At 37.1% G+C, this 27,504-nt stretch overlaps 1 protein-coding gene across 1 annotated transcript in view; it reads right to left on the bottom strand.

Annotated features, from left to right (window-relative positions):
• TTC29 (tetratricopeptide repeat domain 29) overlaps window positions 1-27,504 on the bottom strand; it is a 214,455-nt gene that overhangs the window by 106,407 nt on the left and 80,544 nt on the right. Inside the window, exons 2-4 of the mRNA XM_029959582.1 lie at window positions 25,008-25,104; window positions 21,178-21,261; window positions 7,003-7,226 (exon numbers count right to left, since the gene is read on the bottom strand). Of these exons, the coding sequence (XP_029815442.1) occupies window positions 7,003-7,226; window positions 21,178-21,261; window positions 25,008-25,104 (405 nt within the window). The remainder of the gene's footprint in view (window positions 1-7,002; window positions 7,227-21,177; window positions 21,262-25,007; window positions 25,105-27,504) is intronic.

Raw genomic sequence — 27,504 nt, 5'->3', positions numbered from 1 at the left:
CACCATTTATCAGAGAGGGAATGACAGCACTGGCATGTGATACTGAATGAACAGAAAGAAAAGTTTGTATCACAGAACAAACAGAGAGAAAAGTTTCAATCACACAAGCAATTGTAAAACAGTTCCTGCAAGACAAATTCCTGTTTTTATATAAGAAACAATTAAGAAAGCACATAGAAAAAGGTCCAATGGCTGGATCCCATTCATCCTTCAAAAATTACATTAATTTCATAAAACATTGGAAACTAAATCCAGGTCTTCCAGAACACTTCAGCCACAGGATTGTGAGAAAGCTGTGAAGAAGGTCTATCCAAAAATGGCAGCCACGCAGAGCAAATGAAACTTGATGGAGCAGATGCTGAAGCCTGTTTGTTAACAGTTTTAGATTGATTTGAAGATCTGAAAACACATCTTATGGGTAATTATTCAATAGAGCATTTATTCAGTACAAAGTTGCAAAATTGAAGGAAGTAACATTTCACAAAAATTAAGCAGAAAACAAATTAGAAGTCATGTAATTATGCAGTATTTCTTTTATAACATTTTAATATTTTTATGGGTTTGTAACCGAATATAAATTAGAGAAAATGGACTTTCATTTTGTTTGATCAGAACATTTCAAAGTACTTTTATTTCCACTGAAATCCTGTATATTAAACACACATGGTATTTCTTGCTCTGTATAAGGATCTCTTCAAGTGCACCTCAACTGCCAAGTGGCATCTCCCCTTATTGTGCACAACCCACAGGCCCTGATTAGCCCACTGAACAAAATCTTTGTTTGTTCCTGGGCTCTTCTCAGAAACTGTTTCCTTGGCAAGCAGGGGTGTGCACGGAACAGAGGATCCAAACAAATCCATGTTTGCATGTTTGTTGTGTTCAGTCAGACAACTGCTAAGTAGTGCAATGCACAGGAACACTGAGGTGCAGTTTGAGTATGATAACCCCAGGAGAGCTAAAATGAGGGCAAAAAACCGTACAGAAGGTCTGCAAGCCATACTATGAGTTTTAAGTACAACTGCTGCCACATCTGTATAATCTTTGTGACAGGATGTAACAGAAGAAAGGAAAAGAAGTACAACAAAGGTCTTTAGAGAACTGATGAAAATATCATAAAGACATCCTGGCTTGGTGTTTTCCTTGAAGAATAAAAGAAAGAGGCAGTAGCCCCATTTTCCATTAACAAGAACTTGCACTCATTTTTAAAATACAAGTATTGGAAAGAAATTTTTCAACATCCATTTCTGGCTCAATATTTTCCACTCAAAAACCACCAGTCAGTTATTTGTTCCTGACAAAGGCCAGATGGAAGCTTGTCAACAGCTGTTAACGCTCATCCTCCAGTTTAGTTGGTTGGTTTAAGTGAGTATGACTTGATTATAACTGACCATTCACTCTTGAAGACATATAAAGGAGTGCCCCAAGGCCCATTAAGTCACTAGGAGTAATTTTTGATGTCAGAATGAGACACTATTAACGCTGGAAGTTTCATTTTTCTTTTGCCAGAGAGATCAGTGACTTAGTAGCAAGACAGCTGATGCTTTGAAGAATTCATACACAAAGAAAGATCCAGGATGGAGGCTGTTGGATCAAAAAGAAGCATGAACTGCAATAGAACATGGTGCTGCAATTGAGTTATTTCCACCTCCATGGAAATAAACATTCATGGCAAAGAATCAGTCCCATTAGCTTGCTAAGGCAATCCTGCCTCTATATCTACAGGTAGAGGCCCACCTAATTATTCATTTTTTTCCACAGAATTTATTAATAAATGGATAAGCTTTTTACCAGGAAAAAGAAAAAAAGAACAAATGAAGCAAGGTTTCTGTGAGTTGTTAGCAGGATGACACTATCCAGTTTCAGGCAGAGCCTGTTTCCCAGAGTGTACACAGAGCACACTGCTCCCTCTAATTTATGTACTGCTGGATACATAAAGGGAAAATAATAAATCAATGTACAATCTGTACAAAGATGCTAAGGAAATGGTCAGGATACAATTTTACTAGTAGAAACAAAGCTATCTAGTGATAATGACATAAGGCAATTAACTGGTAATCTGGAAAGCTAAATGGAGATTCCAAGCCATTGGCAATGAAAACACACTACAGAAATTTTCCAAGAAATGCTGCTTCCATTGAAGTCAATGATTAATTCCACAACTGGCTATATTTTGAGATGGCTTGGCTTCTTTCCTGGACAGAATCACTTCAACTTTTTGTAAAATAATTACAAAAATAATAAAATCCACTGGTCTTTAGCAACTGCTGCATTTTCTCCTGTGATAAAATATTAAGCGGAGACCTGCTTAGAAAATTAAACAGTGTTCCTTTCCCCATTTCCCCAAAACCAAGCAAAACTATGCCTCATCCAAGCAAATATTAAAAGAGGGTTTGGCATGTTTATACTCTCTCTTTTAATGCATGACCTCTCTCCATTTTTTCTTTTTTTTTTCAAAATAGCAGGGGTAATATGGTTATTGCAATGTTTCTAGTGCAGCCTAAGGCATAAGTCTGAAATCTTACAGAAAAGCTTTCCATTGTAAAATGCTAAACTGTTTTCAACCTTAAGTACTTTGGACAAAGAAAGATTATCCACTGCAAACACATCAAATACTCACGCTTTCTTCATATACTTTATGAAAAGACATCTTTCATAACAAAAACAAATGCTAACTCATACTGTCAAAAGTTTCCTCTACACTGATGTGAGGAAAAAAAGAGCCAAATTAGCACTTTTTTCTAATTCTGTGTGCCTGATACTCTCTAGAACAAGAGTCAGCAGCCTGCAGCACATACAGAGATGGAGCATTTAGCATACAGCATATCATAAAGGTTGAATGGGGTCAGGAACCAGGAGCAGATGGAATCTCAGAAAGGTCTTAAGGCCTTAAGCTTCAAGGTCCTAAGCCCTACTCTTCAGCAGCTGCCCCAGTGATCAGCTAATGAGTACCATCTTGCTCTTTTGAAGGCATGTTCATACCCAAGCACAGGTTGCATCCCTTGGCTTTGGCACAGTCATCTGCCAAGCAGTGCCAAGCTCAGCACATTGCAGCCACTGAACTGTGGCATTTTCCCTGGTTTTGCTCTCCTGCTCTGCAGAGTCAACAACTGAGACATCTCTTCCTTTAACTGTTCTTGAACTGTAAATTGCCTTGCATTCCCTTCAACTTCTACAACTGAACCAGCTTGCTCTACCAAGTACTGATCACATCAGCACTTCAAGGCCTCTGCTAGTCCAAGTGCATTCAATATGTAATTCAGATGTAATCTCAAGAGCAATACTTTCCAAACATTTCTGAAATAATACTGGGCCAGCTGACATTTAGGCTGACCAAATCCTCCACCAAGAGGCTGGCCTCAGCCTAAGACATGCAAATGATACTCTACAGTAATACCTGCATACTGTCAGTCATTCCTCTCGTAGAATCAGTGCTACCTAACTAATTAACTAAATAAAAGGAGCTACACAATACCTTGAAGAGATGATTCAAACAATGGACTAGCTTAATAAGCATACAGACCCAACAAGTAAACTGGCAATGTATTTTAAAACAATAAGATGGTCTGCAGCAGCCAAGCAATGATTTAAAGAATCAGTTACAGTTATATGGTAAATCAGTGCAAGTAACAGCTCAAAGGTTTTAATTTCACTTCTAACTATTTTTATCTGAGGAACAGTAACATCATCATTATAAAGAACTGTTGTCCCAGGTACACTTTACACTGGGAGCTGTGGCTCTCCAAAGGGATAGCAGCAACAACTTGTCAGCACTGGGTTACACCTTTCAAGGGCAGTTATGGCTTTAAGTGAAATTACTCTGAACAGTGCAATCAGGCAGGCTATTCCATGGCCTCAAAATATAAAACTTGCCTTTTGAAAGAGCCCTCAACATTTTCATAAACGTGACAAGAAATTACTGTATACATCAAATGCTGAGCTATGCAGGTACATTATTCTGGCATTTATCCTGCATTCCTCTGTAAAAAGCCCTACAACTATACATATTTAAACAGCTACCTCTTTTTTTTCCTGTAAGGTACTGAAACCAGAACTAGCAAAAAGAGAGGTTAGTCCAGGATAATGATGGAACATCAAGGACTAATTAAAAACGACTCAATTTTCAGGTCAGAAACATTTACGTTATTTGTATAAAAAAGATCAAATAGGAGTACAGTCAAGTATTGCCAATATTTCTGCCAGTCTTTTTAGGATAATGCTGTACCTGGGGCCACATAATTCTGTTAGCTCTTTTTCTGAGAAGCTGCAAGAATTAATGCTAGCTCTGTATTTTTAAATACTTGGGAGATATTCAAATACAACAACGAGATTGAGTTGGACAGAAGAGAGGTATTTTCTTTGCACACAGTAAAATATTGGTAATTGGCAATTAAAAAAAGACAACTCCTGTATGATTTGAAGTTTAATCAAAATGTTACAGTGAAAATGAAAACAGAGGGAACATTTACTGGTGTATATAAAGGTAATCGGTCTCTACAATGTAATGCTGGTAAACAAAATGTCACTGTTTTGAAAAACCCAGCAGTAAAGAAAGTAATTGCTCTTTGATATCGGCCTCCACTTTGTTGTGGATGGTGCTGATTCTGTTCAAGCAAATAATTTATGTCCAGCATTGTACCATCCTATAACTATAAACTATCAAAACCATTAAAACATTAACATTTTCCAGCAATAAATATAGAGAGCAAATGAACACTTAGATTGTTCTGTGCACTGTTGTAAGTACCCTAAAACTCTAAACCTAGCAGTTCTAGGTATATTCACAATTAAGACAGCAACACTCTGTGATCCAAAAATATCAGGTGAGAAAAATCAAATGACAAATAAGAAAATTATTTAGTGACAGAGTAAGTGAAGTTTTCTTTTCCACTTACCACTCCTGGTTCAAAACCAATCATTTCACTAAGTTTCAATTAATGAATAAACTTAAAAGTAATGAATTTTTTATTTTCATTATTTATATCTGCTACCTCTTTTCCAGCACAACTGTTAGCTCAGGACAGCATACTTCAGACAGGTAAACTTTCAGCTTGCCTAATATTAGTAACATCAACCACACTGTGAATCTCTCACAATTTGCTGCCCTAAATGTTACTTTCATCCTTTTAAGCTTGAACTGTGGCAGCTGAAAAGCAAATTCAGGTCAGCTGGTGTAGTGGCTGCTACATCATGGCAAGTTCCAGCTGAGGTGAACTGCTGAATGCTTCTTAAATGGTGTCAACTGGAGTTGTCAGGAGATCATAAGCCAGAGCCCCAAGCAATCTGATTAGAATCAGAGAGTAACTGGATTAGTGGAACTACTGAATTAGTGTTTGATGAGCTGCACAATTCATATGTATCTTCACAGCACTAGGAGCTCTCAGACCTGCAACATGAATTAGCATCCAAGCCTTCCTGTGCCAGGCGACTCACACCTCATTGCATACAGACAAGGGATTTGTGCAAAGGTTTGCATTGAAACTGGTGAAAAAAAAATCAAAACTACCTTGATCTAGCAATTCAGTAAAGACACTTGCCAACTCTATTGGTATGTTTTGTCATGATTTTCTTTTCTTTCGTTTTAGCCAACTTTAACAGGTGAAATTGGGAGAGGCAAGGTGCAACCAGTCAGACAGCTGGTGGTACCTTGTCTCTGTGAGAGGTGAAAGAATTACACAGCAAATGCTGAGTTCAGTGAGAGAAAGGGGCCCTGCCTTTCCTAGTGGCAGGAACTGCCCAGCCAGCAGCACCTTGACTCTCTGGGAGTGCATTTGCCAACTCTGTCGTCACACATCAGTTTGTGAAAAATATCATGCACTGAAGGAAGGCAAAATGTTCTCCTCAAGCAGCTGCACAAAGCAGGCCCACCAAGATAAGCCATGTTCACTACTTTTCAACCACCAGTATTGGCAGAATACTTCTGTCAGGGCAGTCCAAACACAAAACTCCTCTCCTATGCTCTGCAAATTAGGGGGTACCTATTCAGGTTTTAGTCATAGCCCAGACAAATCTGAAGATTCCTTCCAGTCGTGGCTGGCTAGACTTCCTGTCTAGAATTATTGGGAACTAAATAAAGAAACACAACTTTTGACTTTCATGGCACAGATAAAATAAACATTTTTAAATGAACATTTTTTTTAAGAGCTGAAAGGGTTTCTTCTGCTGTTCCTTTTTTAAATAAAAATGTCCTTTTCTACATTTCAGTTAAAAAACTTAGGGTCCAAACTCACAAGCTTTTTTTGTAGATTTTCATATTTGCAATTATCAAAATGCAACTTGAAACAAGCCAACTACAGTGAAACCAACTCAGTCAGAAACAGGATTGCAGTTAGAACTTTATCTGCCTCCATCCCTATAGCTATTCCAACACAGAAGGATGGAGTAAGTTATGTCACTATTTATAGTAAAAGGAAATTATAAATATGAATGCTTAGTAAATAGTAGGCAACAGAGAAAATACAGTAACTTGGAGTTATGTCTTCACTAATATCTAGTCATTCACAGGTGGCATGTTACATCTGTGTGCTGTATTTTATTTGACATGTTCACAGTCCTTTTTAAGTCAGTCACAAACCCAAACACAGTTAGCAGGGTATTTAATAAAATCAGATTTATAAAACTATTACTGTATGAAACAGCATTTCACCTATTAAATTTTTCTAATACAAAACCAGCTACCCAAATCAGTAGAGAAAAACCCCAACAAATAATGAAACTATTAGCAAATAATTGAGATGTCATCAAAGCTATAAATACATCAAACATTTCTGATGATGTCATAATGCACACTACATGTTTTTCCCTCTTCGTTTCCTTCACAAAACCTCTCCTGATATCTGCGGCTCCTAATCATCTGTTCTAGAAATACAGCTTAGTTGACTAAGGCTGAAATGTGCTAAGATGCAGCAACGTTTCAAATTCACACATGAAACAATTCGGAAGCTTCCCCCAGGCATTGGCGGCTGCGGCTCCCGCTGCTCCGCTACCCACAATCCCCCCATTTACCTGCTCGCTGGGCTGCCTCAGCCCTGGTCAGGAAGTGGTAAAGCTGATCCAGCTTATCAGGCTGCTCCTCCAGGGACTTCTCGTGCCATATGGCTGACCCAGGCCCTGCAGCCTCCCTCAAGGCATTCCACTTCTGTATCAGAGTGAAGAGCTCGGAGAAGGACTTGTGATAACCCCGTCGCAGCATGTCTATGCAGATGTTCTTCGTGTACGAGTTCCTGTTACTGGGAATAAGAAAGAGAGATTGTAAGCCTTTAAACCTGTATTCTGTTCTCCACCTCGCCAAATAAGTACAGATAACTAAAACAGCTTTCAAGAAGAGACCTCTGCAGTTCAGCAGCAGGGAATGGGTATGTATTTCCCCCGCTCAAAAAGTGATCTGTTATAATACGATACCATACCCCAGGGAAGTAAATATGGCAATAATGAATAAATGCCTGTATATATATTTGTGAAAACATGTTAAAAAATTACACTGGTATTCTTCAGCTGGTATTTGGTAAAAAAGGCTGTCTGATGGGAAAAAAAAAACCACCCATGTTTACATTAGTTCATGAAAACACAATGAACTCTTAGTTTGCTTTAAGACAGTGCACAGGGAAAAATGAGGCACATTCCACATGTCAAAACAACGTACATGTTAAATAGTTTTGCTGTAGGACATGATGGCTTGGTTTAAAACGTCAAACAAATGCTACGCCAGAAACATAATCATCAGATGTTATTTTGCTTCTGTTTAGCATATAACTTCAGCTGGGACTGGTTTACTGATGCAAAAGTTTGATAATTTCTCCCTAATTTTACACTCAAATGATGCTGTGATGAATTTATATCAAAGTTTAGCTCATTCATAAAGACTGATAAGACATCCATATTAAAAAGTCATGTAATCAAATATTCTCAAGAGGTAATATATCTTTTGAGGTATTATTTATGGAAATAATAAAAATATTTCTTTTACAGGGCATGAAACAATCATTGTGTCCTATTCTGGAGAAAACTACGAGTCCAATGGGACTGCCTGCAACACTAAGGTACAGATGTAAAGGTTTGCAGGCAGAGGTACCTAGTGTGGGAAAACAAACCTTTGTCCCAGTAAAATGGCAAGGACCCAGATGTGTTATTTCTATTTTGTATATTCCATTAAGTTTCCAAACTGTTTTCAAGACTGTCTTTTTAGACTGAAATCTATTTAAATTCAAATTCTCAGCAGCTTTAAAATAAATATGGAATTCTGAAAACTGAGATTTATAGTGTATGTCATAAATTCAGATGATTTCATACTAAATAATAGCCTAATGAGACTAATACTTCAAGCCTGAAAAGAGCCTCTGCAGTTCTTCAACAATGCTGATAAGATGGAAGTGATGTGAAAAACTTTTTAGCTAGATGGCAATGAAATAAACAGCAACATAAGATGTAAGAAACAAATAATCTGCATTATTTCATATTTCACACAATCAAAATAAAATCTCTTACTACACAGATGCACACTAATCCTTCACAATGTATTTTTTACATTTCAGTTGCAGAACTGAACATAAAAATATTAAATAATTCTGATACGATATAGACCAGATAATACTGAATTTATGTTTAATATATAAAGAGATGGTTTTTGCGACTGAAAAGCACATATAGCTCAAACAGTCAAGGGAAAAGATGAAACTGTTCTGCACCAGAAAACATTTGCAACATTTACCTTAGAAAAGTAAATGAGAAATATCTTTAAACATTTAAATTTTAATTTGCCAGAATACGCTATATTTGACATACAGCAAATGCACAGTATATAGCTTAAAAATACTGTGAAGATATTATGCTAATACCGTGCAATGTATTCTCTATTCTGTACATGGAATACTTTCTTTTTTTTTTTTCTGTTTTAAAATTCTACCTAACTTACAAAAGATCGAAGAATATAAGTAAAAATTCCTACCAACTTCCAAAGGCCTAGGACTGGATCCTACATTAATATAAGTCCGAGCAGTGGAATAACAATCTGCATAGCAGGCACACATACATGCATATTTATTTATACAGTGGGATCTATATATGTATGTGTGCATGCATTAGATCATTAGATATATTGGAAGTAAACAAAAAAGCAATGCTAAAAGATCTTAACAGAGACTAACCACAATATCATTCAGTTAATTTTTATGACTCACTGCATACTCACTGAGCACAGCGTTGAGATTCGTATAAACAGAAAAACTGTGCCCATGTAACATGTTATTTTCTGTAGACTGATGCATTTTACTTGAATTCAAAGCACATTTTCCCCACTAGAAAGCATTATTAACAAACCAATAAAGGGAAACAAAGCATATAGTAAAACACATCAGTTTTAAAAATCAGTGTCAATAGTCTTTTAATAAATCCCATCCCAATTAATGAAGACATTGAAATAATGCTGAAGTAATCATACTGTACAGAGCACATATTTTTCTGAGGCAAAAAGAACTGATTTTAGCACACAAGCAATGAAGCTATCTACTGTTTAACCCTTCAAATTTAGTAGCATAAAAATAAAAGTAATCTCTCAGCTATGAACAGAAAACATTACTACAGTTATTTCCTTAAGTTTCTGTAATACATAAGACACAAGTGACTGATCACACACAAACAATAAAACAGGGCAAGAGATTAATGATATCATGGGGATGAATGGTATTTGTGCCACCTAAGAGAGCTCGACATGGCAATGACTTCTGAAATCATTACAAAGTGCTTCCAGATGAAAATTCCAGTGCCCTTTTTTCCCCCAACAAACAGTTCTTTTGAACAGAGGGGTGATGTAGGTGACAGCAGTAAACTTTTCATGATACCTTGTGATAAACTATAAATCCTCGAAATCCTTTCCATCCTGCTTCCTATGATGTCATGCAGCGTGTGAAATCCAGAGTTAAACAGTGCACCTCATGTTTTGGATAACCAAAGATTACTTGATTTGTGATATCAACATCAAAAACTGATTACTAAGGTCCCTTCCAACTCAAGATATTCTATGATCTATGATTTATTTTATCAAATCCAACTGTTAACAGTATGTTTCTACTACCGTAATAAGATCGTTTATACTAAGCATTTTGAACCTTACAACCTAATAAATTATGATTTAGTATTAAACAAGCGAGTTTGTTTTTCCGCATTGCTTCCGCGCCGACTTCAGCTTTCCTTTGGACAATTATGTTACTTCCAGGAGCGAAATGGGAAAAGACTGCCCTTTCCTCTGGTTGGAGCGGAGCCGTTCCAGGGGTTTAATGGTCTCTGGGGGCATCTACTGGAAATGCGGGAAACTGCAGGCAGGACGTGCGGAGCTCGGCGCCGGCAGCGCGGCAGAACAAAGGGCCCCCCGGCCGTGCCCCCGCACAGGGCACCGCGACACGGCCACGCTCGTCCTGCCCGCACAGCCGCCGGCGAGCGAGCAAAGGAGTCGGACCAGGACGAGCAGACGGCTTTGCGATGTTAAGCGTGTTTGATTTTAAAACCGAACCGTGATGTGAATGTAAACGCGAAGTCCTCTTCCCCTTTCGCGTGATCGCGTGGGCACGCCAGGAGAAAGAGATTTCGGATGGATTTTTTTTTAAAGCAAACTAATTTCTTAACGAATTCGGGAGCATATCTCTGTATTTATGGTTGAAACAAAGCTACCGATTAATCTGGGTTTAATTCAAACCAGAGCTGGTTTTTTTTTTTTGTTTGTTTGTTTGGTTTGGTTTGGTTTGGGTTTTTTGAATCCATGAAATTCAACAGATGAGAACCACAACGCTTATCATAGACCCAGCCGAGACTGAGAATCTTCTGCCTGGACAGTCAGCTCTGTCACTGCTGAAACCCTGTGATGTTGCTACATGTTTATTTACACAGGCCGGGGAACACAATGAAATGAGGTCCAAGTGGATCTGGTGACGTGTCACGCACTTGTCCTACGTCAGCAGTTTTTGTGATGTGATATTCTGCCATAAGGTGCTGAAAAATTCGGTGAGCTTCTGTCTCTGTGTCATGGGCGGGTTGCGTGTCACAAGAATTTTTAGCACCAAATGAACAACCACCAAAAGTTAAAGTTGCCATTTTAGTGGCACCATGGTATAGGTGATGGTTTTCAAGTGGTGTAATATCACACGGGTGGAAGGAGCTACTTACCGAACGCGGACCTGGGAGCTGCTGTTGTTAACACTCTACTTTAAGAGTACCTGGATATTGCTACAGGCATTTTAATTTTTTCCTTAAACTACAGAGCTACTCTTATGTAATTTTCTTATATGGATTTCTTTTTATTATTATCATTGCTATTATAAAGTGATCTAGAGTCATGCTGAGGAATCACAGGAACCTGACTCTAATTTACTTTTACCAGTGCAAAATAAATAGTAACCCTCAAGTGAGGCTCATGAAATTACACTGTTCCAGTCCCAAGGACCTTCCTATGTTAAGGTATTATACTTTTATGAGACTCTTATGCAATGCTGGGAGATCAGGACAGCACCATACAACATTCCCTTTACCTTAAAATCCTGCACAGTAAGGCTATTTGCATTCTACCCTTTACATTGAAAGAGGGAAAAGAAAAAAAAAAAAGAAATTAGGAGGCCAAGAGGCAGGTACTGGTGCTAGAAATAATCAAAATAGTCAGTATAGCATAACAGAATCATTTATCATGAGCTTCATTCTCCATGCCTCCTGTCTGGTGTAGCCAATTACAGGCATGCAAAATAAGTCCAAAAATCTACTATTTTCAGATGGTAGATTTATAGATATATATTTAATATCAGGTTTCAGATATTAAGATTTCGTAGGATTTAATTAGTACTTCTGGTTAATTCCAGCTGCTGATTACAATACAACTGTACTGTAGCAATCCCATTTTGTAAAGCACAAAATGGCATGTATTAAACAACGGTAGTATATAAAATATTAAAGTGTACTTTCAGTGTAAAATAATTACTCTACCAATTATTATAATATTTTAAAACTGTATTCAAATAGGTTTCATCCACTTGGGATTTCCTTCTGCAGTTGGCAAGTCAATGACTTGATATAAATGCCTTAGATAAGCATCACAAAATTATGAAAAAATCATCAAGATATTTTTGCTTAAGTTCTTTTAAACAAATTTATTTTACTTTACCCACATTTCCTGTCTATAAATCTACAAGTAAATTAAAATTACATATAAAGTATGTGAACACTTTGCTACTTTTTGCTTAACCTATATGCAAACAAACAAACCATAAACAGGGGGCCGCCAGAATTTCCTCACTAAAAGTTGAAAAATATATGCATTAAGTAAAATCAAATATACTATACAAAACACAAAAAAAGCCAAACATGCTGTAAGAGTTCACAAATTCAGGCTTCTCTGCCTAAGAACTGAAAGAGGAATTATTATTTAATTTTAGCTGGACAGCCAAAAAACAAGAGCAGTTCAGGAACACCGTTGGTGACCCACATCTAAAATCTAGTTAAAATTTCTGCAGGGAACTGTTGAACACAGAAAGCACTTGAGCAAATACTTGGCAAATACGGAAGCTGAAGATTTGCCCACTGCTTTCAGTGCCCCAGGTCACAGTGGTGTAAACCATGTCCTCACACTGCTGAGGGCTACACTGCCGTGTCTGCGGGCTGCAATCCACCAGAAGCAGGGCCACAGCTCACTGAAAAATATACCTGAGTCATGTGAGTGTCTCAGCTCTGGGGGAAAATTTATCTGCAGAAGCACTTTGGGAAGTCAAGCCCTCAGATGGTCAAGGCACTCAGCACATTTTCACCACGTACTGCTACTGACACAAGGCTGTTGAGCTGCATCAGGGCGCAGCCTCTTCAATCCCAGTTTAAAGACCGTCCGTTTAAATACTTTTCTTTTAATGAAATATTTACTGGATGGTAATATGTTAAATTGTAGACTATAGTAATGTCATTAAAAAAAGATATGACAGTACAGTAAATGCCATTAAGTAGTAATAGACTGTTAGCTTACACTTTAGAATTTTTTACTGCTAAGGCTGAGAATTAAATTATATTGGGATGGGGTGCATGCTTTTTAATTTCCTATTTAAATTACAAATATAAAATATTGCATGAAAATTTGTACACATCATGAGAGGGGAGAAACATCACTTGAAACAGACTTTTGTAACAACTCAGATTTTTTAAATAGGAAAAGCTTTATAGAGCTATGTATCCACAACTATTATTAGAAGGACGAAAACAAAGTGTATATTAAAAGGAGGTACTTTATACCATATATACAGGTACAGTAACTTTCAGCATAAGCAATGTAGTATTTTTCATCTACTGCCTCACAGTCACTGACTGTTGTCAAACCACACTTTAACCTAAATCATGCAATCAAAGGGGGATGCATAACCTGTCAGTAGGAGCCCGCAAAGAACACATATATTGAACTCGCTTCCTTTTGTTCAAAGCTACATAAAATGAAAAATTAATCAATTATAAACATCAAAGGATGACACAGAAAAAAGTATTTTCAAATGGATGTAAGTACTGTAACAATTAAGAATCCTCATTAACCCAGAAAATGGAAATATAAATTTAGCGGTGAACTTTTGGAACATTCTGTCCCTAAACATAAATGCAAAGAAAATACTGAAAATAAAGATGAAAGTGCTACCCTTATAAAAATGTTCATCATACAAAAGCACACACACCTGTGATTATTTCAAGCATAATCGGAAAAAACCCCATTATCTTCATTAATATTTCTGCTTTTCTTTCTAAATTAATAATGTTCCTTAAGAAAAAGTAATTCCAAGCATATTTTATGGACTATCATTTATCAAAATGAAGTATTTTCAACTTTCCTCTTTTATTTCAGAGCTGACCTAGTGGGCTGAGAGCTAGAAACGTGAATTTGGAACCCTTTCTGTTTGACTTGCACAATATAAAAGAAGTTGTTAAATTTTTCTGCAAGTTTCTTTCCCAGTGTGCAAAACAGATAATCATAATTATTTACTTTCTGTATCTTCTCAAGCTGATGTTACGAATTATCATAAAACCCTATACAAGGCTATGCATTATTACAGCATTGCTGTGAACAATTCCCACAGTATTTTTGCTTTTGTTTAGGATATCTCTCATCCAAGTCCCCAGCTGAACTTACTCAGGAGTCTAAGGATAAACAGACCACATGGAGATTAAGAGGAAAGGAAAAGCGAGGATTTTACACAATGCAGAAGGCAGAATAATTTTCACTGTGAAAATTATTAGGAAGTCTTGATTGTACTAAGGAAGATTAGACCGTCTTTATTTCAGACTCTTTTTGTGTGTTAGAGATGCTTCACCTTTATGGAGTGTTTTAAAAATAGAAGTCAGTTGTGTATTGCTGGTATATTATCTTCAGTACTAAATATTGTTGAACTATTGAGAAATGAAAGCACTAGAAAACCATAAGACCAAACTTAGTAAAAACAACAAGTTACATAAAAAAAGAAAAACTTCAGCTGGCTGTGTTCTTCTTTATTAAAGTATGTAATGTATTTTATCTTTGCAAGAGTTTGATGAGTTTTTGCAAGTAAAATTCTGTTTCCTCTATACTTGCTAATAGTCATGAGAATCTGTAGTTTGCACCTTCCCATTAAAAATGTATTGTATTTTTTGAAATTATTCACCCCGCCTTTTATCCAGATCATGTCTTTGAAAGGAGGAAGTAGATAATAAATGGAATAATTCATGATTTCCCATTAAATATGAAACTTTCTTTTGCAGAGTTTAGAAAATGAAGTTCTACATAATGTACAGAAGTTGATTAGAACTTTTTTTAACCTTTTCAAGAAAAACCTTTCACATTACACAAATGCACAGAGAAGTTTCTCTAGGAAAGGCGAATCATTTGCTTCCTACACAGTTCTGTTCTTTAGATCACTGCCTAATTACAGTAAATAATATGCTTATCAGGCCCAAAATTTACAGAGATCATTCATCTGACCAAAAAGGATGTGTGCCTCTAAGTGCTAAAATCTCTTTTTGAAAGTTGTTTAATAAACATTGAATCCTGGTCATGGCAAGCAAGATTGTTAGGAATTATTCAGACAGAAAAAAATACATATTTAAATAATATTGTGAAAGAAATTTAAAATTTATCATCTAGCTCACTAAGTGACTTGTGCCATCTCCCTTTCCACAACCAGCAGGGAGTTTGGGATAGAGTGCCTTAATTTAAAATTTCTTTTACTATGAAAGGATACATTTCTTTTATTCTGATTTACTCTTTTCCATAGTTTTTAGTATCTAAAAGTGAAGAAATATCCCCATACAATGTAAATGAGTTGACATATCATTCCACCAGTTCTCAACCAGAGTAATATGAACAGAGAGGGTCATAAGGTGCTTACAGGTCCTATCCAAAGGTTGACAGTAGGAAGAAGAGCAAAGTCTTGCTAAGACCTGAACATGAAAGGGAAGGAAGTTTATTTCTTTCTCTGTTTGCTGCTACATCCTTCTTTAGCTGCCTTGAGCTCTCCTCTCTCCCTCTGTCTTCATAGTGTTATACACAGAAGAAATGGAAGCAGCTCAGATCAGTGCATCACTAGAACCAATTACTGTGCAACTGAGAACTGCACCTACACATTATCTGTCTGTGCCTGAAATTGCCTTTTGCAAGCTTTTTAGCAATAGCAGCTGCCCCTCTTCCTTCCTTGCCTTAATTCCATACCAACAAGATATTTTTCCTAACTCTTATTCTTGGCAGAGCCCCTTCCCCATCCCTCGAGAGCCTCACTTAATAACACAGGAATGGTCAGATCCACCTTACAACACAAAAGTCCCAAGCCTAAACTAAGCATGTTCAAATTGGGAAGCACCAGTAAAGATTTCAGGTTGGGAAAAAGAAAACATGGCAATATGATGTCAATGAAAAAAGGTCCCAATCGATTTTTTTGAATAAAAGACTTCACAGATCACCTAAGAAGTCACCTCACTAATTTATCTGATAGGGGTGATGGCTACTAAAAAGTATGGATTTATCCAATCCACAATCAGCTTATTTGGGTTCTGCTTCCTTAAAGAACTGGTCTGTCAATGCAAAAGACTAGAATATGAACAAATAGAGAAGCAAATAAATCTGAGTACTGAAACTCTCATGATTTAAATACCTTATAAACACAGGACAACATCAGAAGAAGCCCAGTCTAATAGTAAGGCTTACTAGTCCATCATGGCTATGATGAAAATACAGAATAAAACACCCTTCAGTCTAGGTCTTCTCCTCTCCAAACCCCATTCCTCTCCTTCAGTGGACTCTACAGAGCGTTCTGGCCTCTAAACAGCTGAGGAACTTTCTCCCTCTTTAGCCTTGGAGGACATATGCAGAGGTCAACTGTGTAAGGATGTAGGAATTAAATCATTTATTTCCATGAACTTATCTAACACTTAATCCCTCAAAGATTTCCCCACATACTGACACTCAAAGCAGAAGAAACTTGGGCGGTGGGGAGGGTACTAAATAATTTGCCCCTTTTAATCCTCTGACTGGGAAATGAAAACATAATCTTTCATCAGATGGCACCAAGACAAGATTTAAAATGGTTGCCAGGTCACTTCTGGACTGGACAGCTTCCTGCAGAACTGCTGCCTCAAGAATTAGAGAACACAACTCTAAGACTTCTACCCCATCCTTTTTAAAGCTTTCAAAATTCTATAGTTCTCCAGTGTTGGATTCAGCGGTAAATGTACACGTCTACATCTGAGCTGGTCACCCTGAACTCTCTCTATAAGCAATGGAGAAAAATAGGTGCTTCAAAAGTTACATTTACCTTATTCTAAAGCAGTTTTCTGAATCCTAAAAGATGGAGCTCCACTAATTGCATTACTTCATCTTAATTATCTCCATTTATAATATAGGGTGATTAACCTAGTCCTCTGGATCAGTTAAACTTAGGTGAAAATCCCTTTGCTCTTCTGCAGGGAGGGACAAAAAGTTTATGAAAGCAAGGCATTGCTATTATATTCATCAATCATCACTGCTAGAGCAAAAATGTCATGTTCCATTTAGCACTATACAATTTGGAAAGTAGTTTAATGATCGACATTCCCGTATTAGCAGAGATGGCCGACAGCTGCTCTGGGGGTCACAGCCCACTTGCCTTTTTCTGTTCCAGCTAATCTTGAAGTGGACCAGCCACTGGACAATTCTAAGCAGGACAACTCACTACATCTCAAAAACATCTGAGAGAATGAGTGTAAGATAATCTTGTCTCCTGCCCGAAAAACGTCATCTCGGAGCGTGTCTTTACTGACACAAATTTACCAAGGCAAGTTTCCATAACACACCAATCCACAACTCACGAGACAGAAAACACAAATACAAATTTTCTGCATATCTAGGTCAGTCTTTACTGTCTCTGTAATAATAAATCAGATGCCATCTGACTACCAGAGTTTTGAGGACAGTACAACTCAATCATCCAATTCAAACGTATTGAGAATACACCTAGTAACATCACTAATGCAATATGTTTTTGTTACTGCTAAGCAAAGCTGTTCCTCTCATTAAATAGATTTCAAAGTCTCTCTTTCTAGTCTTTAATTCTTTTTTAATGATACGGTCATCTTTGGACAATTTTCATTTGTATGAAGAAAAGAGAACTGTTACTTGATCTTTCTGACCCTGACAAAAAGATCAGGAAGCAGCAACGACAACATCAAATTCTGGCCCATTCTAGGCTCCAAACTCATTTGAAGATTGAACTCTGGAATCAATCTCTTGATGAAAAATGCTTTACTTCACAGTTCACTTTTTGACTTTTTGACTCTTAGTTCGGTCATAAGGAATATTTTTAATTTTTACTGCAATCCGATTTTGAGCCAAGGTGAGTCAAGACTAAGAACAGAAGGTATCAGGGAGAGCACACTAAAGGCCAGTGGAGTCAGCCAACCTCCTCAGAAGCTTACAGAAGCCCAGTTCTGTGGCAAGAAAGCACTCACATTCTGCATTAGCAAGAAACTTTACTTTTTTTCCATTTCCACCTTCTTGCACCACATTCGCTTCTTGTTTCAAGTTAAGCTCTTTGAGAAGGAAGTAAAGTAAAATCAATGAAAAAGCAAAGTAATATCCTGTTTTAATATCATTAAAGTAATATCTTTCTTAAGCACTATTTTTTTTCTCCCACTTCTGTCATATCAACCTGAGATAAAAAAATTATTACAAACAAAAAAACCCTGAAAAACAACTCCACATTTTTCCACAGGAAAAAAAAAAAAAGAGGTTATATCGTGAGCACACTTAATGGAATTCTTCTCTTTTGATGAAGTTTGGAACAAATACTGTACAATACAAGAATAACTGCAACCTTTTTTCCCTTTAACTATGAAGAAACTAGTTTATCTTCATTTTAAAGAATATTATGAAGGGTACAATTTTTAGGGAAGGGCTTTAAAGAATGTGGCTTGTTTCCATAAACGTGATACTACCCAGACATTCCTTAACTTAGAAGATAATAAATTTGTTTTCTGCCTAACATACATATAAAAAAAAGGGTGTATAATATTAAGCAGGAGTATGGTTCCAAGAACTTGTCTTGACAAAATAATCACTGACATATTAAGTTAACAAAAGTATAGGTGGCAAAAGAAGAAAATCCAGTCCTTTTGTAAAGAAGTGCAATAATCTACTTCTGGAATGGACACAATAAAAAAAAAAACCCTACACAGCATATCATAAGCCATCTCTCATAATTTTTAAAATGAAAACATCCATTGTCTGCTGAGACATACATACTAGACTTTACACTGATTTCAGTAAGATCATTTACACATATGGCATTCCCTTATTCTATAAATTGGTTTTAAATTGCAGTTAATGTGTTTAGTTTCTTCTAACTAAATTAGCATAGTACTAATATAACTGTGTAGTTAGTTTGTTACTGTTTGTTTGCTCTCAAATGATTTCATCAGGTTTATGGAAGAGCATTAGTAAATTATATATATAGAGAGAGAACTTTTGTAACTGCTGTCCTATTATCAAAAGCTAAACTTTCAAGAAGAATTAAATATACAGAACATGAACATAACCTTTTAGAAGAGGTACTTTAAAAATCTCCATAGAAATAAACCAGAATACATATGATATTTCAGTTTAATCTTCTAAGAGGCTTTGATAACTTTGATAACTTTGAAAAACAGCATATTACAAAACTGTAAGGGAACATCCCACTTTGTGTAGGCATTGCAGAACAGATGATAAAATTCTCACTGCACTGTGGATGTCCTTCCTGGTTTCCTCTTCCACGACCTCCAGACTCAGGGTTTGGATATAAAAAGAAAAACCATATAGGACCTTTTGTGTTGGTTTTTTTGTTCATTTGGGTTTTTTAATGGCAGTAAGAGGCTGACCTGATCAAATCAGAGCTGCAAAATGCACTTTGAAGCCCCAAGGCCTTCCTAAACCAGCAGTGACTTCCTGTGTAATCACCACAGAGGGAACACTCCTGTCCCTTGCACGGTGTGTAGAAGCCCACTGGGGTTGAAGACTGAGACAGCTCCCTGGGAAGGCAAGTCAGCCTGAGACAATTGCTGCAGTGTACTGAGCAGAGTAGCCCTGCAGAGCTGGTGTGGGACTAGGGTGACAATGAGTGTACTCAGTTCTCTGCTTGCTCCTTGAGGTCTGACACTTCTTCCCTCCTCACAGAGCAACTACACCTTTAATTCAGGGGCCGGGACCTCTGTCAACAAAGTATTTGCTCAGGAAGGAGCTGTTCCTTACAGAACTGAGTAGTCACCTGAGCAATCTTTGTTTTCTCCCCCTTAAGCAGGGAGTATTTACACCAGCTCTGACACCCAGCACCATTAGCATGACTGATCAAAGGTAACTGTCCCAAATCCATCACCTGCCCTGCCAGAGCAGCAATGCAGCACTTCCCACTGCCTCACCTTATGCACTTCCCTGACACTGTGGGGCTGCTCTCTCCCACAGACTGTGACCGTGAGAACAGTCTCTCCTACAGCAACTAAGGAACAAACTGAACTTTGCACACACTAGGATGATGTATTGACAAGTTCCTGCCCAACCCCATCATTGAACTAGTCTTTAGGCTACCATCTTTGAACCTAGTCTGAGCTCAAAAATAAAAGAAGTGGAGTACGAGTTTGCTGTCCATCAAACCAGATACATTACAATCTTTGTACTCACTGTCAGAACACTTATTAGCTTCATCATGTTGACATTGTAAAAAGAAAAGTGAATTGGACATGTATCCCAAAAGAAGGAAAAAGTGTCACATGTTATGATTTTGGGACACCGCTGAAGTTATTACCTCTAAACTCAAATTTGGTAATTTTCTAGATTTTAATTTGAAAGTTCCTAGGAAAGGCTTGCAGGCACATTCCTAGGCTAGGAAGTAGAAAAGAAGCATGTTTTGCAAGAAACTAGCTGGTCGAATTTCTGTCTGATTGATAGAAAGTTTTTATGCAGCAAGGGTGATCTTGCAATATTAATTGTTAAGGTGCCTAGAGCCCTTGTATATGCATCCTTTTATTATTTAAATATTGGAATAAATAAATCAGCTCACTTAAGCAACCAGCAATCCAGATTTGTTAGAATTCTTTCATTAATTTTGATGGTGCTGAACCCCAGATCTGTTAAAAGACTGCAGAAGAATAAGTCAGTCACGGTCTCTCGTAACTTCTAAATGTAAATACCTCAGCTGTAAGAAATCAAAAGTTATCTAGATTTCTTTCATTCACTGGTTTTTTAAATAACTAATGGGGTATTAAATTCTTCACCACAGAAGTCAGCACTTGGGCTTGGCTAAATAGTAGTTCAAAATTACAAGAACGTGTATGTTGCTATACTCAGCTTCCACCCCAAAGGAGATATTTCACAAAGGCTCAGAAAAAAAGTAGAAGACAAAACAAAAAGGCAGCACAAGTTTAAATATAATTACTGACATAATCTTAACAATAATGTTACAAATGTGATATAATTGGTAAATACCCAAATTAGTAAACCCAAGGAGATATTTAAACGCTTTGATATATTTAACATCAGGAGAAATGAACCATCATTATTTAATACCAACTTCAATTTTTTAAATGCCAAGTTCAACTAAAAAGGGTAGGGCCCAGGGAACTTTAAATTTAAATGATTATGATGACTAGAAACAAAGGAAACAATAAACTTATGGATGTTAAAATGCCTCGAAAAAGCCAACTTACGCTGCAGCTTCTTGTTTTGACAACCCTTTGATATTCTTCGCCAAATAATCATCTATGCCATCTTTGTCTTTGATCAAATGAATCCTAAATTTAAAGGAAAAAAATTAAAAGAAACACTGTAAGGTGCTAACATAGACTCCTGCAGCATGTATAATATATTATCATTGCCAAGTAGAGCTAAATACTGAAATATTGACAAAGTAATATATCAGACATTCTATAAACACATACAAATATCTTTTTAATTTTTTGGTCTGTAGCTATTTCAAATCTTTATTTCTAAAAGAAAACAGAGATGGTATTAGCTTTAAAGGATCTGGTTATCTGATATTTCAGTCTGAACTAGAAGAAACTGTGTATTAGCTAAATCAATAAAAATTGATTAAGCTATCCATATTTAAACTGCTTCCTAAAACCAGAAGCATTACATTTTTGCATTATCAGTATGGACCAGGGTGGTCCAATCTATTTCATATTTAACTTTTTCAAAATGAAAAAAAAAAAAGAAAACAAATCAACAAAAAAATTCCCAAATCCAATTCAAAATGTTTTCCTTGGTGCAATGCAATCTTTTAATACTGCTCTTGACTTTCCACAGTTTGAGCAGCATATTGCAAAAGGTGGTCCACTAAGGGGGTGATCCAAAAGGCATTAAAATAAAGAGCAAATTTCAGGATGCATGGATCTAATTTGAATATTTGAACTGTGCATCGTTTCCCCTTTCACTTCAGCCATCATCACTTTGCATCTCCACTCAGACACACAAGAGATGCCTTCAAAGGATAATATGCACTTACTGACCATAAAGTGTATTTAAATAGAATCAGAAATCCTGACTGTAGAGGATATTATATTTATAAAAGCAATGTGAATTTATTTTTATTCTTCTGTAAAAGAGCATGAAGATTGTCTGGTTAATCACTCAGAGATAAAAGAAATTCAACATTAGTGTTCCACATAAATCTATTACTTTCCTCTTTCCTTGTCTGTATTTACACTGCTGTCTTTCATTACAGTGATGAGAGTAAATTCTTTTCATAATGTTAGCTAATATAAGCATCACACTTCTTATTGCTCTGAGAATACCAAAGACACCTCATGAAGTTCATTTAAATGAAAACAAAATAGCTAAGCAAAGCAGAGATATTTTGACATATCTGTATTTAAAACAATGTAACAGTGAAAACTTCTGTCACAAACAGTTCATTTAAATCCGTTCCAGAATTTGCTACTGCTGAGTGGCACCAGCAGAAGCTTGTGCTTCCAGGCTGCACGTAACACAGTCCAGATGAGCTCTGCTCATCTTGCTACATGTACACCTTAGGGATATTGCCATAAAAATTCAGTTATCATCAATACCAAAAACATAAGCAGTATCAAAATTTTAACACCAAAATAGTCACAGTTTAGAGAGATATGTAATGTTGTTTGGGTCATGAAGATAGGGTAATTATTGTTTATTTTAAACGGATGTAAAATATATTTCAAGATACTATAAGTTTATATGAGGTAACTGGAAAATTGAAAACCAGTATTTCTGGGCAAATAAATATGAAATATCAACACAATAAAAGCCCTGGGTGACCTTTGTACTTTAAGGTTGCAAAAATGAGATTTCTTCACATCAGTAGCATGGGAGAGAACACATCAGATATTTGGTGGGGTGGAAGTCCAAACCCCCAAACTGAAACAGTCAACTACAAGAGGCAATTTCTAAGCATCACCATCACCTTGGTGCAAATTTATCTGCACCACAGTTAAAAACCACCTCAAACTGGAACAAAGGAAAGCCTGGTGCCTTGTCATTGTCTTCACAAAGGTATTTTAACTAAAAAAATTCATGGGAAAAGCCCTCAGAAGCATATACAATTTAAAATGTCACCTGCCTTATAGCCAAGGTATAAATTTCTGACTTCTTATTGGTTACGCCCTCAAGCTGAAAGACAACTACAGCCAAGGGGAAAAAAAAACATAAGCAAAAACTTGCAACCTAATTACTGTTTACATCAGTTCTGCAAGAACCTGTTTTGGATTGATGCAACTACAAACACGGTCACCCATCATAAAGAATTGAACTTACTGAAAATAATAAATACTTATCTCATCTTGGCTGTTATTATCAGTGATGTTAATGTAACAATAACACAGAAAAGGCAGGCAGATGATACATAGGGAAAAACACACTAGAAAATTCCATCATTATTTAAAATGGCTTGTTATATGTAATGAGAATTAAAACCAATACAATTAATTTATGTGAAGAATTCAGACTGTGAATTGGAATGGACATTGTTTTTTCACAGAGAATTGAGGTGAGGATACCACTGGCTAAAAGGCATTCTTTCTTTTCTTCCTCAGGTTGTCACTTGGCTTTTTCCGAGCTGTTTTAGCCTTAGTTCTCCAGTGTTTCCATAATGACTCACTATATTTCATAAATAGTGCATTTAAAAAGTCCACTTCACCTGTAAATTTGCTTCTATTTAATTTTAAATCACTCACTTATAAAGACAAATATATTTTAATCCAGTGGGCACCTATCCCAGAATTAACATTTTCACCATGTCTTCCTATAACTGTTTCTGTTATCAGTCTCCACAGAAAAAAAATAGATACTGGTGTTTTTTCTAAAATTAAATTTAATGATAAATACATCTGGTTTTTAATCAAATAACGGAACGGAGTCGCATAAAGGACCAAACTAATTCTCACACAATTTTCTATCCCCACTGCCTATGCTGTTAACTCAGACTCCAGCTTCCTCAAAATCTCTTACAAAACAAACTTACAGAGCTTGTCTTGTTCTCATCACTAGGTACCTACAGCATGGTCTAGGCCATTACAGAATCAGACATTCCTTTTATGCAAACAGGCACAACCTCAGTAGGATTCCCGCAGAAGGATCTCCTTGAACAAGCCTCCTGCCTCCCTCTGGAATGAGTTCTCCAGCACTGCAGTTACTGGAAAAAGTGATGGCTGTAGAACACAGCTCCAGCCATAAAAGATTTAAAAAAAAATAAACACTAAGACATGTCCTTTATCAATGAGTGAGAGGACACGTCTCAGTTTGAGCCCCTCGGAAAGACTGGGCACAAGGATAGGATGTTTATGGATCCTTACTGCTTTTAGACATGGACATGCAGCTGCTTAACTCTGAGATGTCCCAGAACTTTTATCCAAAGGCTAAGGGGAATGCTAGGATCAGGGAAAAAAAAAAAAAGGAAAAAAAAAAGAGGAAGAAGAAAATAACCATAATTCTTTCTGAAATGGAGGCAATTCCAGGAAAAAGAGCAGAGGAGAAACTGAGAGACCAGTACTCACTGAGGGGGACAAAAAAGGGGAAATGAGTGCAATGGAACAGGAAGACACACAGGAATGTGCAAGAAGAAGATGGACTGTATTATGCCACTGCTGCTAATTCTCTCAGCTATTAAGCACAGTATAACGTTTTTCAAGCCAGCCTTATTAATTATATTTTGAGAGTTGCAAAACTGTACACGAATGAAACAAAAGAATCTTGGGGTTTTTCATTGAAATAAGTACATTTTTAATGACCTACATTTGTATCAGTGCTAAATGAAAATAACTTTCTGTGGCTTTTAAAGGGCTTTTGAAGAATTAGGACGAAATACCTACCTTAAACAGAACACGTTTTTTATTTTTATATTTTATTTTTTTTTTAATTCTGAAACTTTCCTAAGAGAGAATTTCCTTGCCTCTGATTTTTGTAGTTTTAAATATTGCAGAAAAGCAAACAGCATTCGTCACCTCGGCACAGCTGATTGAAGCTATTCACAGTGAAAATGCTGCTTTGAAAGAAAAGAGGTACATACCTTGCAAAGTCTAATGGGGGGCAAACAGGCTGCTTTACAAACCGGGGATGCTCCCCTGGGCTTTGTAGGATCGCTTGAGGCAACACATTCATTTTAACTGAAACAAACAAACAAAACCAACATTAGTTGAAACAACGTCTTCAAGGCAGACAAGCAATGCCGTTTCTTATCCTTCTCGTGCTGCTTCCCAGTCCACTGTTTTATTTCCAGTGGACTACATGTCAAACACACCTCCAGTTCCACACAAATCTCCTCAGCGTTGCTTCAGTAGGACATAACACATAGGAATGGTCATGATCTAACTTTCAATGGTTTTCTCTCCTTCATTGAGGTGCTTTTGATTTGCACAGGGACAGCTGATTCAGGAACCATACTTGCATGGGATTCCCTGTGCTTCCTCAAGCTATCTAGGTCCAAGTATTAACAATATATTAGATTAATACACAAGGTGAACAAATGATGGAACATACAGTGTACAGTGCAACGACAGGCACTGTATTAATGTTCAAAATACTACATAATCATAAGAGTAACAATCTTTTGAAGAAAGAATGTAAGCAATGCTATACTTACAACACAGGATTTTACTTAAAACAAAAGCCAAAAACCCCACAGTTATGTAGAATCGTCTAGCTTGTCATCTTGAAGTACATAAATGCTAATAGGACTTTTTTGTCATATGGAGCTACTGTGTTTTTTCCCCAAGTATTCAGTCTACACTTCCTACCATTAAAGTTTCAGCTGCCAGTTCCTTCATTTTGCATGTCTGTGATCTGAGGACGTTAGCAGCAGGAGCACCCTTACTTTTAAATTTGGTTTAATGTAGGTATTGCATGCCCTGCTGGTAGGCCTGAAGGCACAAACTTTTAATAGGGATGGAAAAACAGAATATAATAAGAAGGGGGGGAAAAAATTTAACTATTTGCTACATTTAGTGAAACAAAACTTATTTTACGGGAAATAGTTATTCGATATGAATCAATTTGTTACTGAATGATCAGCATCAGACTAGCAGATATTTTATATTAGCCTTTCTGGGATCAAAAGCCATTTCACTGATGCAGTATTTTTCTGCAGTTATAATGAAGTAATTTTTTTAATTGTGTTACTTAGAATTGAATAACAAAGACAATTATAGGTTGAAAAGATGACAGGATAGGATATTTCTCTTAAGTCATTCTTTTTGGACCTAGTATAATGATAACATTTGTTACAGAAAGAATATTATTTATAAATAATCTAATCTGCAATCAGAGACAGAATATTTTACAGAAGTGCATAATGGAAAATAAAAAAATCAATAGAATAAAAACATATGGGTCATTCATCACTAAAAAAGATTACACTTCTTATAGAAAATGACAGGTTTGTGTACAGGAACTATATAGAAAGGAAAACCCCTTTTTGGGAAGATGCTATTCAGTGAGAAATAGTAATTAAACTTTGGAACAACAATAATGAAGCCCAGAGAAGATGCAAAGCTTTTTTACAAGCCTCTTTGTTTTGAGGTATTAAGTGAGAAAAAGAAAACATACATGCCTTAATGGCAGCTGATGAACCCAGCAAGTCAGGGGGGCTGGCTGGCTGCAGCCATGGGGCAGGAAAGGCAGGGGGAAGCAGCTGAGAGGAGACCCCGGTAGAGCCACTGTAACCATGAAAAGCTATTAATGGGGAGCTGTACTTTGTGGCCTGTCACAGGCTCCAGATTGCACCCCCAGGGCACCTGGCTGGAGCAGACAACATCTCCTTGCTGGCTCACGCGCTCCAGGTTCCCACCCCACGGAAATCAAGTCTCTGGGAAAACGGACTGTCTAGCACACAGGTCTCACACGAACATGAAGCACATATGCAGACATTTTACTTAGTCACATTACTGCCTCACGAGGATGAAAACTACTGCCCTGACTCCTATTTCAAACTCAAAGCTTGGGAAAGAAAAAAAACACCCTGCGCAATAACAACGCCAATTTAACTCTTACTTTAGAGGTGGGAGGTTGCTTTCAGAGTGATATGGAGGGTGCATTTCCCTAATTTCCAAGGTAACTGTGATTCTTACAGGTAAATTACAACCACAGAGACACAAGGCAGAAGGCATCAGCAACACAATCTACAGTCATGTAGATTTTCGTCGCTGACTGCTAACCCTTTTACATCTTACTCCTTTATTATAAAGCCCAAGCCACATCTCATTTACTTAATCAAACACCCACGGAATTCACGGAAGACAAGGCAGTGCAGTTTGTTCCTGAAGAAGTGCTCTGTTTAACCACATGATGGAGGGAATCTCCCCACGGGCTGGAATCGCTCCAAGGTGTACTGAAGCTGAAGGAAAAACGCCAGCTGACTGGAGCTGTGCCTTTCCTGGCACCTTTCAGTAAACCTGTTGGACACCTCTCAGCCCTTCCCACACATTTTTTTCCGAGGCGTGCTCAGACCTGACTGGAGGCCGAAGGTTTCCCAGGGCTGGAAGCAGCCGAGGAGTGGCTACACGCAGCCG

Source organism: Manacus vitellinus, unplaced genomic scaffold, assembly GCF_001715985.3.
Source record: "Manacus vitellinus isolate BGI_N305 unplaced genomic scaffold, ASM171598v3 scaffold_0_pilon, whole genome shotgun sequence".
NCBI classification, from domain to species: domain Eukaryota; kingdom Metazoa; phylum Chordata; class Aves; order Passeriformes; family Pipridae; genus Manacus; species Manacus vitellinus.
The sequence above is the reverse complement of the archived record's forward strand: the minus strand, read 5'-3'. Positions and strand labels throughout refer to the sequence as shown.